At 37.4% G+C, this 14850-nt stretch overlaps 1 protein-coding gene across 1 annotated transcript in view; it reads right to left on the bottom strand.

Moving 5' to 3' along the window:
* Positions 1-14850, bottom strand: part of si:dkey-61l1.4 (collagen alpha-1(I) chain) — a 63436-nt gene that overhangs the window by 2149 nt on the left and 46437 nt on the right. The window contains exons 34-64 of the mRNA XM_027162710.2: positions 14089-14142; positions 13480-13533; positions 13309-13362; positions 12350-12394; positions 12216-12260; positions 10642-10749; positions 10483-10536; positions 9663-9716; positions 9342-9395; positions 7363-7470; positions 7202-7255; positions 6984-7091; positions 6843-6896; positions 5980-6033; positions 5819-5872; positions 5348-5401; positions 5067-5174; positions 4860-4913; positions 4684-4737; positions 3831-3884; positions 3180-3233; positions 3038-3091; positions 2851-2904; positions 2348-2401; positions 1486-1539; positions 1353-1406; positions 1203-1256; positions 977-994; positions 833-886; positions 681-743; positions 407-572 (exon numbers count right to left, since the gene is read on the bottom strand). Of these exons, the coding sequence (XP_027018511.2) occupies positions 407-572; positions 681-743; positions 833-886; positions 977-994; positions 1203-1256; positions 1353-1406; positions 1486-1539; positions 2348-2401; positions 2851-2904; positions 3038-3091; positions 3180-3233; positions 3831-3884; positions 4684-4737; positions 4860-4913; positions 5067-5174; positions 5348-5401; positions 5819-5872; positions 5980-6033; positions 6843-6896; positions 6984-7091; positions 7202-7255; positions 7363-7470; positions 9342-9395; positions 9663-9716; positions 10483-10536; positions 10642-10749; positions 12216-12260; positions 12350-12394; positions 13309-13362; positions 13480-13533; positions 14089-14142 (1957 nt within the window). The remainder of the gene's footprint in view (positions 1-406; positions 573-680; positions 744-832; positions 887-976; positions 995-1202; positions 1257-1352; positions 1407-1485; positions 1540-2347; positions 2402-2850; positions 2905-3037; positions 3092-3179; positions 3234-3830; positions 3885-4683; positions 4738-4859; positions 4914-5066; positions 5175-5347; positions 5402-5818; positions 5873-5979; positions 6034-6842; positions 6897-6983; positions 7092-7201; positions 7256-7362; positions 7471-9341; positions 9396-9662; positions 9717-10482; positions 10537-10641; positions 10750-12215; positions 12261-12349; positions 12395-13308; positions 13363-13479; positions 13534-14088; positions 14143-14850) is intronic.

Below are 14850 nucleotides of genomic sequence, written 5' to 3'. Positions count from 1 at the left end.
GATATATATATGTATTTATAAGTATAGTTAAATCATGTGGCACGTCCATCATACAAGTCCCGGTGTAATAGAGGTTACCATAGAAACTATAATTACTATAATTAGAAGGAGTACATTAGTATGGATAACTTATGTCCACTCTCTCTATAAGCTCAGAAAGCGTGGTCAAGCTAAGTTTACCCGATCTGTATGAAAGGCTTTTTAGGACGTGTGGTTCTGTTCTTGGGTCACAACTTCATGAAAAAGGAAAAAAATATAAGCAAGTGTCTGGAAAGTGTCTGGAACACTGAATGCTGAGTTACTGAATAGTCAAATAGCATATGGTCTAGGAATATATAAAAGTCTCTGGTATGTGATTTGAGCCCATTTGTGAAGTAATTCAAGCTGGAACGAGTACCAGTTATACCATTGGTGTAGTTCGGGTGGCATATCATCAACTCCAAGCAGGTGGTACCCGGCCGCTCTTTAGTGCCATCAGGTGGATCTATGAAGAGCCGCAGGTCTTGCTGTAAAGAGTTGAGTAGTGTTCTGATAAGGGGGTAGTTGGGACTGTCTGATTGGTACATAAGTTCCTGATTTGGGTGAAAAAATAAAGCATTCATATTAGTAACACAGAGGCAGGGATGGTGTATGATCATGATGGCTGAGCCTTGAAATGTGATCCTGTCTGAGAAACTTGCCTTTAGCTCAGCCATTGTGAGTTTGAGAGATAATCCAGGGGGTCCAGGAGGACCGGGTGGTCCCTGCAGGAAGCATCGATACATTAAATACTATAAATCTCAGTCAATTTCTGGATTAGCCCTTAATATAGGATTAGAAATATTCCACTCACAGGTAGCCCTGTATTTCCTGCACGTCCAGGAAGACCAGGAAACCCCTTTAAACCCTGCAAACAGAACAGATTTGTTTTTCTGCCATACAAATGACAGTACACAATACATACATGCATTTCTCAACTCATGCTTCCAAACCCTACCTTTTCTCCAAACAGGCCCTGTGGATGACAGAAGTGATCAGAATTAACAGTCATATTACACTGAGAGTAGATCAAGTAGGATCATTTTCCTTTCTAAGAGCTTTGGAGACTTCATTAGCACATCATGAACTGCCCTGTAAGAGCTCTGTGCGAGCTTGAATACAACTCAAACCAATGTGACTGTACGCTAGATATGTGCATGAGATATTATCAGGCGGTAGCTTACAGGCATGCCTGGTTGGCCTATGTTCCCTCTTCTCCCCGGTGGTCCGATATCACCCTAAAAACAAGGCATGTTATGTCTAATCTCTCTACAACTTGAGATGTTATGATTATTTTGCAGTTGGTGTATTTTAGATGTTATTAAACATGGCACCTGCTCCCCTTTTGGACCGTCTTTGCCCATTTCTCCAACAAACCCCATCTGTCCCTGTAAAACATGTAATGATTTTAGACACTTGTAGTTAACACATCTATCAGGATACAGGAAATAGAAGAACAGAAAATACCTTTGCTCCATCGCCCCCTGGTGGTCCATGTGGTCCCATTCCCCCCTTTTCTCCCTTCATATAGAAAGCAGACAAATATTATATAATGATTTATGTCGGTATATAAATTATTTTTCTGTATTCTATGTAACAACGAGACATTGAGAAATTTATGCTAACTATAAAATAACTTACTATACATGAAAAACTTTAGTTAATTAGGAATTTTTATATCATGGAGAGTCATAAAAACATTTCACTACATGTTGTACTGTGTATGATTTGAATTTGACTCGTATGCTAATGATACATCACCACTAACTACTAAACTCTAAGTGGACACAATGAGTCAAAAATATCCTAGAAAAAAATTACCGTTCCTTTTAAAAGACCCACAAAAAGAAAAAAATAGTTTTCCATAGTGAACTACATAGCCATTGGGAAATTTTTGTTTGGGCCTCCAACTGCTTAAATGACCACTAATTAGAAGGTAAAGTGTGAACTTCATCTATAGTTAGACAAACAGGAACAATCACTGGCCAAAAGATTAACAAACTGGCTCCGTTTTGACAAAAGGAATAATGTTAAGGAGCCATCTGGGTGCAAAAGACTCTTACTTGTGAGCCGAGTCAAATGATCTGACTCACTGAAAAGAACCATATTGCCCATTATCCTGAATATGTGAATCAGCTGAATGTTAATGAACACCTGGGGTCTGTTTTATCAATATTACTGTGGTCTCAGTGAAAAGAATTCTAAGTATATTTTCATCTTAAATAGAAAGTAATTATTTTGAGTGAATTCCATAAATAATAATACAAAAAAAAAGAAAGAAAGAAAAAGAAAATATGACGGTGGACCTTGCCTTGCCACTGAATCATACCTGTGGTCCTTGTTCACCCTTCTCTCCTTTTTCTCCTTTTACTCCCAGTAAACCCTGCAGACCAAAGAAGAAGATAGACGACATCGACACAGTTTAACCAAAATCTATAATCTAACAGTGAGAAGGGTTATTATGCTTTCTGACAAATCTTTCGGTCCTTCAGTCTTCCTGCACTTGAAGTTCACAAATTCTCCTTTATCTGAGATTCAAAAGAGCATCATATATACACCCGTATTTATCAAAAAAAGCCCTTCTAGGCTAGAATATTGGCTAGAATAACAGATCAAGATTCGATGATCAGGATTCGACAATGTGAAAAAACAATGTATGGGAAAAACCCCGATAATGTAGCATTCACTGTCCCAAATTTAACACACTTCTACACCCCTGCACCCTGGATGATTTCCTCACAACATGACTTAATAACTAAAGTGCTAATTTTGTGCAATACAACTAGACTTAGGAATCAATTTTGGAATAACAAAGCAGGTTATATCACTCACATATGGACCTGGCCTTCCTGGTGGTCCAGTCCACCCAACAGGCCCCGGGGGACCCTGAAAAATAACAAAACAAGAAAATCTATTAGTGAATATTGTTTTATTGAGTCGACTAATCAAAATGAGATGACTAATGAGATCAGATTTCCATAATGAGTTATTATATTATATAGATGTAGTCATGTCTCACCTTCGTTCCTCTGAGCCCTCTCGGTCCCTTCTGTCCAGCTTTCCCTCTTTTTCCCTAAGAGAAAATCAATATATTAGTTTAGCTGATAACATCCTTTGATATAAACCTAATAATAGTGTGGAAACCGTCTAGATTTAATTACCGGACGTCCAGGGTTCCCGGTATTTCCAGGCTGTCCATCTCTGCCATCCTTTCCCTAAAAAAACACATAAGAGCTTCTAGTCAGTAAACAAAATCGGTTTGGATTCATCACTTGATGTTTACATTTATGCCTTTTTGCAGACGTCTTTATCCTGAGCAACTTATAGAAGGGCTCTGTTGTATTTATATTACATTACTGCATTTAGCAGACACAACTTACTGTACTTTTTATACAACTGAGCAATTGAGGGTTAATTGCCTTGCTCAAAGATTCAAACTCACAACCTTATGATTGGTAGACCGACACCTTAACCACTATTCTACTACCTCCCTTTAGGGTATATGCCCATGGGGTACCACATACTGTACCAGATTGTTGTCTCTATCAATGGATACTTGACACTGCTTAACAGCTATGTCACAGATTTAAAAAAAAACATTTTTTATGTGTTTTTAAGTGCTAGATGTCTTTAGATGCCGTTTAAAGACTGACAGTGACTCAAGTCATTTGGACATTTAGGAAAAGTTCATTTCACCACCAAGGTGCCAAAACAGAGAGAAATCTTGATGTGTACCTTACTTGCACCTTGCTAAACAAAAAATATATTAAAAAAATATTATAATTCTATTGTAGAATAAAAAGTGTCCTGACCTTCTGACCTTTCTGTCCATCCCTTCCATCAAGCCCAGGTCTGCCCTTTGGACCCTGAAAAAAAAAACAAAGCGAGGAAAGCGTATGTTTATTAATGTGGTGAGATCTTGATTAATCTTGAATGTACATTTTAGAGCCCTCTAGCGGTAAGCTGTCTCTCAAACCGTGCTGTTTGCTTTGGCTAGGGGAAAGAAGCTCATTTCTGGGCCAGAAAAAAACCCTGAAATGAAGAAACTAGTTAGATCAGTTGCATGGCAGTGGTTGCTTTGAAATGAGGTGCTTGTAAAGGCTAAGAAACACTTTAAACCATTATAAATTAGATTAAGTACTTATTTTATCTGTTGCGAAAGTTAAGTACCCAAATTTTCCAAAGAAACAGGAAGTTTCAGATAAAAACCCACACTGGAACATGTTATACACTGCAGAATATGCCATCTTATCCATCTTAGCAAGCTAAAATATCTTGAATCTATTCATTTTATCTATTATTTCTTATTAAAAGATTACAATAAACAATATACAAGATTAAGTATATTTCGAGGCATGTTTTACTACTTTTAAGCTGTAGATTAGCTAAATTATCTGCTAATAGAAGAAGAAAATGTAAAACTTAAAAAGCCTAGAAATAGTGTTCATAATACTATAATATTTATTATTTATTATAATTTATTAGAATCATTTTATAAGACATTGTAGATAAAGTTGATTAGATTTGAGATATTATCCCTTGCTCATTTTTTTTTTTCAAATGATGTTGACAGGTGATTTGATAAAACAGTAGGGCTTCAGGATTTTTCTGCTATGATATCAGTTATAATAAATACTAGTACACTTAAAGGACTGAAACACTAACCTGTGGTCCTGGAGGTCCAACAGCCCCCTGATCTCCCATTTTCCCTTGAAGCCCCTGCACACAAAAAGCAAAAATAATTGGTAGATGGTGAGAGATTGACAAGCCTGCATGTGTATTAATGGACATAATGTATAATATGGATATTTAAACAAAATAAAACTTCTCTCCGACTGTACCTCTAATCCTGGAAGTCCAGGAGGCCCTCTGATACCAGAAAAGCCGTCAGGACCCTAGATGGGCCGTAAAATAATGGAATTAGGTGTAAATTAGAGCAGATTAATAGCCTATTTTAGAGAGAGAGAGAGAGAGAGAGAGAGAGAGAGAGAGAGAGAGAGAGAGAGAGAGAGAGAGAGAGAGAGAGAGAGAGAGAGAGAGAGACTCACCGCTTCTCCTGGAGATCCAGGTCTGCCTGGCTCACCTTTTGAACCTTCAGTTCCTGGTAAACCTTTAGGTCCCATCAAGCCTTCAGAGCCTCTGAGACCAGGAGCACCCTGAAACAGGGGTTATTATCAGATGATTCAGTATGCAAGAGAGAGAGAGAGAGACAGAGAGAGAGAGAAAGAGAGAGAGAGAGAGAGAGAGAGAGAGAGAGAGAGAGAGAGAGAGAGAGAGAGAGAGAGAGAGAGATAACAATATATAACAAGTTATACAACAATATACCAACCTCTGGTCCAGGTTTTCCCTTCTCTCCCTTTAGTCCTCTTTGTCCACTTGCCCCCTGTCACAGAAGCCAAATATACTGTATGTATATATATATTTTATTTATGTGTTACACAGTAAAAAAAAAAATCAAAAGACACAACATTTACACTTTAACGGCATTCGGCAAGAGCCCTTATCCATAACGACTTACATTTTTTTATCTCATTTTAAACAACTGAGAAATTGAGGGTTGGGGGCCTTGCTCAGGGGCCCAGCAGTGACATCTAGGTGGATCTGAAAATTGGGCTCACAACCTTCCAATTGATAGTCCAGCACCTTAGCCAATAAGCTACCACATCCCCCACCCTGTCCCCCACCCCTCACTAGGATACCACATCCCCACACTAGGCTACATCATCCCCCCAATATATATGCATAAACAGACCCTAAGCAAGACCACATCAATTTAAAAACCATAAAACATGAAGGTTACCTGCTTTCCAGTTTCTCCCTGAGCTCCTGTCAAACCATTAATGCCAGGATCACCCTGTAAAAAAAAAAAATAATAAAAACATGCAGGATGCTATATTTTCCTTGTCGTATTTAAGCTCTATATCTTGTTTACAGATGAGAACAGTGAAAGTAATTAGATACCTTTAGCCCTGGTTCACCATCTTGTCCTGGAGACCCTCTGAATCCTATCAAACCCTGTGAATAAACACCCACATAATTAATGACATTATTTAATCACAATACAAAGCAAAATATGAAATTTTATATGAAATAATATGCAGGGAAACAAGAATATTATATTATGCCTGTTTTCAGAAACATGGAATAAGAAGAAAACAGTGGTTCGTGCTGTTATGTTGTTTGGAGCATTTATGTCTGCATGATTTGGATCCATTCATCTAAAGAACTACTAACCCTTTATCCTATACAGCAACATTCCTGTCCTGATGAGAGTGGTCTTCAAGCATGACTCTAGAGCACAAAGTAACGTATAGAAGCATATCTTTTGCTTTATAATAGTACTGACATTTAGCTATTTTAATTCAGTTCTTTTCTGTTCGTTTCTATGGCCGCTGTTTCCATCCATGGGGTCTCTGTGGACATGGTGATAGCTTACAAATACCTGGGAGTTCACATTAACAATAAACTCGACTGGACTAAGAACTCTGAAGCAAGAACGGTGTCTCATTTCTGGACACAGGAAATCCTTTCTACCTGTCCATCAAACTTTATAATCCCAACATATCTCACTGTGCAACAATACACCGTTACTGGTATAGTTATTTAAATACTATCCTTTGTATATATTTTCTTGTGTATATATAGTAAGTCTCTATTTTTTTGTATTCTTATTTTGGTAACTTGGAGCAGTGGTAACAAACCCAATTTCCTTCTGGGGGTTAATAATAAAGTATTCCGATTCTGATTCGGTGCCCATATACATAATACCTTTTACAATGAAAGCAGAACAGGTGGATTAAAACTCCACTTCTGCCTTAGTATACCTCTAATCCTAACAATCCTGCTGGTCCAGTTTTCCCCATCAGTCCACTTTGACCCTAAAACACGTCAGAACAAAGAATTTTAAAATCATAAGAGGACAAAAAAGAAATAAATCACAAGGCCACATGAAGGTAAAAACTCACACGAAATCCAGCAAAGCCTTTATCACCCTTTCGACCTCTTTCTCCTTTGATCCCAAAATATCCCGGAGGCCCTGCATCCCCTGAGGTCCCCCGTAGTCCAGGGTCACCCTGAAAATGTGTAAAAAATAAAGTCAAATAAATAAATGATTTTGTCTAATTATATAGATTACACAATCATTTGTATATAATAAATAAATAAATAAAAGTGTACAGTGTACCTTCTGTCCTTTATGGCCTGGATCTCCAATACTGCCCACAAGTCCTGCAGACCCCTATAATAAAAAAGAAAAAGAAATATTCACCTTTTGCACTAAGTCACCCTAATGTACATCTTTGTATAGAAATCATTTTGGAATTAATGGAGGTCATGGATATTGACCTCGTTGCCACTCTGTCCTCTCTCTCCCTGCATCCCTTGAGGCCCTTGTTGCCCCGGACCTCCAGGAATTCCCAGTGGTCCAGGCTTCCCAACAGACCCGGCTGAGCCCTAAAATCCAAATTCAAGTAAAGAACAAACAACAACAAAAATTATTGTGTAAAAACACCCAAAGAGTCTCAAAGTGAAAAAAGTTAATAATAAAGTGAAATCTCATGTATTATTATTATTACTCATGTATTATTATATGATAATAATGCAGAATGGGTGCAGAGGAGGTTATGGCCTGGTGTTATGCTGTGCAGTGATAAACTTTAACCTTCACAACTGAGTTTGTTTCCTTTTAAAAGTGTAAGTTGATTTTTTTTTTTTTTTTTTGCATAGCTATGTCAAATACACACACATACAGGGTACAAAATGCTTTTCGCAAGTGTCCGGTATATAAGCATAAAAAAAGGAATGCAATTTAGGATAAAAAAATAAACCAAAAGTAGATAGATAAATAAAAAAGTATAAACTATATTAAAAAAACTATATAAAATATGAAAATATACATATACATAAACGAGTATGTTTTTTTTTTAAATGTTTATGTTTTTTTGTCTTTAAAGTGTCCAGGTGCAGTATGGTGTGTAAATAGTGTATAAAGTGTATAAACTATATAAAGTGACACTGTGGCACTTATTTTATAAGAGCAATATTTTACGACCTTATCCTTTTTTTTTTATTTCCATATTTTATTTTTTTATTTGAACTCTATATAAATAAATAGAAATAGAAATATAATATAAATGGAAAATAAAATAAAGAATATCTATTTAAAAATATAAATAAAACATACATATAGAAATAATAAATGAAAAAATGCACTGTATAATAAGTATATAATACTGTATACTATAAAACAGCACGTCTTAAAGTGCTTCTCAAAGTGATTTCAATCCAGATCTGTCCCCAATGGCAATATCCACAAAATACAGAGGTAAAGGACAGTAAAACTAAGACGGCTAAAGTCTTCAAGAAAAGATAAGTTAAGAGATAAGTTAAGATAAGAGCTACAGGAGCATTTTGTGGCCTGTGTACTGGGACAAAACAAGAAGCTATTCTCTGATGTAGAGATAGTTAAGGAGTGTATAGTAGAGATAGCAAGGGCTTTGTTTGAGGGAAAGGAGAGAAAGGAGATTTCAGAGAAAGTGAAGAAAATTCCACTATCCAATGACACGTCAACCAGGAGGACAGAGATACTTGCCTATGACTTAGTTAAGCAGATGACTAACTGATGATATCAAAGCTGCTCCCTTCTTTGCTCTGTATTTTGCACCATGTTACTTTTGGCCTCTCTCTTGTTGTGTTTTGTTCATAAAAAATGCTGACATGTAAATGAATTCTTTTTCGCTTGTTATTAACGTATTTTGAATGCAAAAGGCAACTTTTTTGAAGGGGGACAGAATTTATCACACATCATTTTCACTTTAACAGACAGTTAACAAACAATTGTGTCTAAACAGCTGCAAAATCTGACAACAATTTTAAGTACAGGTGAACTGTCTTGAATATAGTCCGATTGACCTAGTATCTAAATTCAAGTAATGAATACAAATAAATAAAGTGTAAAAAGTGAACAAAAGAAGGTAATATTTTCAAAATCTCATAAACGCCACTATATCAAGAGTCAAGTCAAGAGTCAAGAAGCTTTTTATTGTCATTTCAACCATATATAGCTGTTGCAGTACACAGTGAAATGAGACAACGTTTCTCCAGGATCAAGGTGCTACATAAAACAAAGACAGGGCTAAGGACATGTAAGTAGTCTTAGCCACATAAAGTGCAACTGTGCAACCTGGTGCAAACAGTGCAGGACAAGACAAGCAAGACAGTGCAGGACAAAAGACAGTGCAGGACAAAATATAACAAAGTGTATATGATTCATGAAGCTGCACTGAAAGCACATATGTTAGTGTTGATTTCTCAGGCTAACTCACATGTTCTCCTTTTCTCCCTGATGCCCCTTCTAACCCCCGAGGACCAGGAAATCCCTGCAGAGACACAAACACACACTTTATTAAAGATTTAACATCCACCGAACCGTCTACTTCTAATAATATAAAAATAGACGGCAATAATATGAAAGACGTGAAGGAGACATGAACCGTTCCACTGAACTTACTACAGCACACAATATTACAACATGCTTATAATCTAAGAAAATACTGAGTGTATTATTTGGAGGAGCTTCAATGCATTACAAGAATGTATCTCATACCATAAGACCTAATCTGCTGAATAGAAGGAACTGAACCAACCTGCTTTCCAGTCAGACCAGTAGATCCAGGGTCACCTGGAGGTCCTGAAACTCCCTTTAGAAGAAAAATCATAATTAATGTTCACATTTTTTAACTTCTGTGTGTGTGTGTGTGTGTGTGTGTGTGTGTGTGTGTGTGTGTGTGTGTGTGTGTGTGTGTGTGTGTGTGTGTGTGGAATAATTAGGAATAATTGGAATAATTAAGTTTAATTAATTACAATCATGAAATTTTCAGAATAATAGAATAACTAAGAAATAAAACCCATGGTTTGATTTTATAGGAGAAAACATATTAATGCCATTAACAATAATGAGTACTTCACTGTTATTACTCTGAACTTACAGCATGTCACAGAATGGTTCATTCCTCTTATACTACAGTAATGTACAGACGTTAGATTCTGAGATATGATGTTATACAACATGAACACCTTGACCAATCAGACTGGGAGCAAATCCAGCGAACAATGACAAAGGTATAGACAGTACGTTAATATAAAGAAAGCGTTATCAGTTGCTATCATGGACCACAACAGTACAACAGCCCCATCATTCGTTATTAGTTTTAGTTTTGCAGCATTTTATAAAAAGGATCGGACTGGAGAGTAATCCATCCTACACTCAGCTGTTTCCTACACAGGATCTCAGGGAACCTGGAGCCTATCCCAGGGGACTCGGAGCACAATCTGGTAGACACCCTGGACAGGGTACAAAGGCAGAGCACAATACACTCATACACTCCCATTACACTCTATGAGCTTAGGGGATGTGGTAGCTTAGTGGATCTGGTGTTGGACTACTGATCGGAATTTTGCGTGTACCTGCTGTCCTTTCTCTCCTGATAGTCCGATTCTCCCAGTAGCTCCTGGAGCTCCCTGACGGTCAGGATACATAATCAGTGTTACTCATTAAGTACAGTGCAGCTCATTACATATTAGGTTGCAGTGGTATGATGAGTAAAATGAGGAGTACCCACTCACTGGCAATCCAAAAGGCCCCGTTTTTCCACTTGGCCCTTGTGGTCCCAGACTGCCAGGAGGACCCGGTTTCCCTGGTGTCCCCACAGTGCCTGGTGGACCTGGTAAACCCTGAAATTGTACACGAGTGATAGGAAACCAGGGGCATCACCAGCAGTACCACCATGTGGACATGAAATGTAATGGTTAGTATGTTCAGCTACTATTAAGTTGTGAGTATGGTGTGTTTTGTGTGTTTGTTGATAAGCAAAAGAATTGATAAAATTCTAAAGGATTGTACAGTATGTATTCAGTTTGATGTGTAATAAATAAATAAGAAATGTCTTCTGTTACAAAAAAAACAATTAACAGAGTTGGTGTGTGTGCACAAGGAAGCATGACAAAGATATTCTACTTGTACTATATATAATCAGAAGGGATTAGAATGGGGGGGGTGTTTGAAGCCTTTATTATCGCCACATATACGTTACAGTGGAATTCTTTTCTTCACATACCCCAACTGAGGAGGTTGGGGTCAGAGTGCAGGGGCAGCTATGATACAGCGAGAGAGATGGGTTGAGGGCCTTGCTCAAGGGCCCATCAGTGGCAGCTTGGCTGGGCCTTGAACCCCGATCCTCCAGTTAACAACCCAGAACCTTAACCAGTTGAGCCACCACTGCCAAGCTCTTAAAGAGTTAAAAGAGTCGACTCTTTTTTGTGAGCAGAGTCAAATCATATGACTCACTAAAAAGATCCTAAATTCCCATTAGTTAAAATAAAAATAAAAAGCCTCAAATACGCTCCCAAACTGCATACTAGTGTATTAAATGCATGCCAATCAGCATCAGTTCTTACTTTCGAATACTGCAGCCTCCATATGGACAGTATATGCGGTTTGGGACGCAGAAACTGGGCAACCATGATGAATTATTCAGAGGTAGGTAACGTTTTTCATGTAGGGAAAGCTAAACCCATCCCAATGTTAATTTGATTCCTCAAACTCTAAAGTATTTTATTCCTCTTATGTCACAGCCATTTAAAAATGCTAACATTTTTTATATATCAAAAATTAAGAAATTGTACGTTTTATCAGGTATTGTCACATTTAGTGTTGTAGAAAACATATTAGTTCTTGTTATCCCTTCTTTCCAACAGTTTTAAAGAGTCATTCTATCATCTATCATTCTCTCTTTTTTTCTGTCTAACAATCCAAAAACAATCCAAAAAACCACTTCTCAATACCACTTGTCATGGTATTGAAGAACCTGAAAATCACAGCTTTAAGACTGCAAACCATTTACACTGTAAACGCCTTCCAAAAATACAAAATAAAATTCTTCTCAGTGAATCTCAACTGTATCCATATTAATAATTGCATTATTATAATTGCATTTACTGTGGTACATTCACCACTCTTTGTAGGTCATTACTTAAGGAACGATGTATGAGGGCAAGTAAATTAATAAAAACCTTTGATTTGACTTGTAGCTCAGAGCGTCTTTGTAAATAATTAAGAAACGTCTTCAGACAAGTCAGAATTGACAATTCGACAGCACTACTGCATGTACAAGAACGTTTTAGCAATAAGAGATACTCACAGGTTGTCCTTGTATACCAGCTGGTCCTATCTCACCTTGGCGGCCCTGCAAAATATAATATAATACTTAAGAAGAAGTTCCATTTCTGTAAGATCCTTTGTTTTTTAATCTTTAGCACAAGGTTAACACTACACCTGAGGTCCAGGTGGGCCCCTCTCTCCAGGTGTACCACGAGGGCCCTAAGAATCCAAAACAAAACAATATTCATGCTGTAAAAGCTTTCTGTAAAAGCTGTACAAGGAAAAAAATCATAAAGACGCTGTAGAAGATACCACCACCTTTATTTAGTCACATGTACATTACAGCACAGTGAAATTCTTTCTTTGCACATCCCAACTTTATTTGGGGTCAGAGTGCATGGTTAGGCATGATACAGTAAGGCGTGTGTGTGTGTGGGTGGTGGTGGGGGGTTTAAGGGCCTTGCTCAAGAGCTCAACAAAAGCCATCTCTCGCTCATGCTCTCTTTCCCTTTCTCTCTCTCTCTCTCTCTCTCTCTCTCTCTCTATATATATATATATATATATATATATATATATATATAGAGAGAGAGAGAGAGAGAGAGAGAGAGAGAGAGTGAGAGAGAGAGAGACAGAGAGAGAGACAGAGAGAGAGAGAGAGAGAAAGCAATATCTATAATCTGTACCTATATTGGTATATAGATAGATAGATAGATAGATAGATAGATAGATAGATAGATAGATAGATAGATAAATAGATAGATAGATAGATAGATAGATAGATAGATAGATAGATAGATAGATAGATAGATAGATCAACCCACAGCTTTAACTGCTTGAGCCACCACTGCCCCAAGCTTAACTACACTCTAAGTTACTGATTGAAAATCTGGTTGTTTTTTTTGGCCCTGAAATCAGCTCTAACAAAGCAGCTGCACAACTCTTCCTTTTCCGCTTAACATCGCAATTTACGAGCCACACCAGAGGGAAATTAAATTTTATTGTGGCAAACCAAAGCCTTATCATAATTTTAACTTCAATTGTAATCCATCTCACAGACAGCAGAGAGCTCCTAACATTGCACACTGCTCCTTTAAGGGTCATATAGTATAATAAATAGATGTAGTTCTGCTTACAGGGGGTCCCCTCTGTCCAGGTTTTCCAACAGTTCCTCTTACTCCAGGCTCACCCTAAAACAATCAATAACTGTGAGCACTTATGCACAATATATAAAACCATTAAAATAATCCTGAATGTAGTCTAGAGATATATGATTTTAATTTAAACAGTAAAAAACCTTCTCTCACCCGTTCTCCCATATGGCCAGGCCTTCCCTGTAAGCCCCTCGGCCCTGGATAACCCTAGAAAAACATAATATCATAAATGATATTTAATTACAGACACCAAAATATACAAATTCAGCACATACCAGATAGACCAGAGTTATTAAATTATATTTTATTTTAAAGGTGCAGTTTCTAGTTTCTGAAACATGTTTCTAGACTTATTGACATTCATATAATTAAATTTCTTTTTTTTAAAAAATGAGATAAATATTGCTCATTTTTTTCTATACAAGGCTCAATTTTTCTGGCCCAGAAATTAGATCCACCCCTAGGGTTAGCATAGTCTATCCAAAATACAAACAGAGTATCATCAGAGGTGCAGGCACAGTTAGAGGAAATACAAAGGCTTGTCTACGTTTTTATTGTGCTTGAAATTCATCTCAGGAAATGACAAACTGCTCCTTTAATTGGCTGAATGTGTGGTTTCGATTAGAAGTGTGTAAACAGGTGACACTTCCATAGCCACACAATCAGAAATGAGCATGTAGTTAACACATTACTGAGCAATGGAACACGTAGCTCGGTGTCAAGGAAGCAATATTTTAACTGACAAGACGAGATTTCACTTACATACATTCCCACAGGCCCCTGCGAACCCTCGGCTCCTGGATTCCCTGGTAAACCCTGATGAACAGGAAGCGTATTCAAACAACAAGTTCAAACAGAAAACACTCATTTTGGATTAGAATAAGACTTAAATGTATGATAGTACATGTTTACCATTCAAGGCAAGAGAACACAAAGTTGCAACAGACATGTGCATCTACTCTACGATAAGTGATTTCATCGTGAGTCGAAGAGACACAAAAAGGTGTCACGTAGAGGATCCTCCGTAAATAATAATACATCTTGCTAAAAATTAATTTCCCTAAACTAAAAATAAAAAAATAAAAGCTTTTATTCCATTCTATAAATTGTCACATTACATGAAATTCTTTTTTCACATATCCCTAATTTGGAGGTTAGAGTACAGGGCCAGCCATGATACAGCACCACTTGAAGAGTAAGGGTTAAGGGCCTGGGGCAAGGGCCCAACAGTGGCTGCTTGGCAGTGCTGGGGCTTGAACCCGGATCCTAACATCAACATAGATCGATAGATATCCAATTAGAGAATAAAACTTTAGCTCCATCAAAAAAGGCTTCAAGTCAAGTCAAAAGAATCGTATATCCAGTTAACATTAATTATGTGTGCACAGGCACATTGGATTTTTGTAGCTTTTTTCTACAAGTAACACCCCCCCCCCCCCATTTTCCTAGTTGTAAGGTTCTTTCCTGGTTCTTCCAGAGACACAAACTAAAAGATCCTTTAGTTTTCTGAATGCAGTGTAGTGT

The sequence above is a fragment of the Tachysurus fulvidraco genome, chromosome 9, assembly GCF_022655615.1.
Source record: "Tachysurus fulvidraco isolate hzauxx_2018 chromosome 9, HZAU_PFXX_2.0, whole genome shotgun sequence".
NCBI lineage: Eukaryota > Metazoa > Chordata > Actinopteri > Siluriformes > Bagridae > Tachysurus > Tachysurus fulvidraco.
Note: the sequence above shows the minus strand (reverse complement) of the source record. Positions and strands in the feature narration are given on the sequence as shown.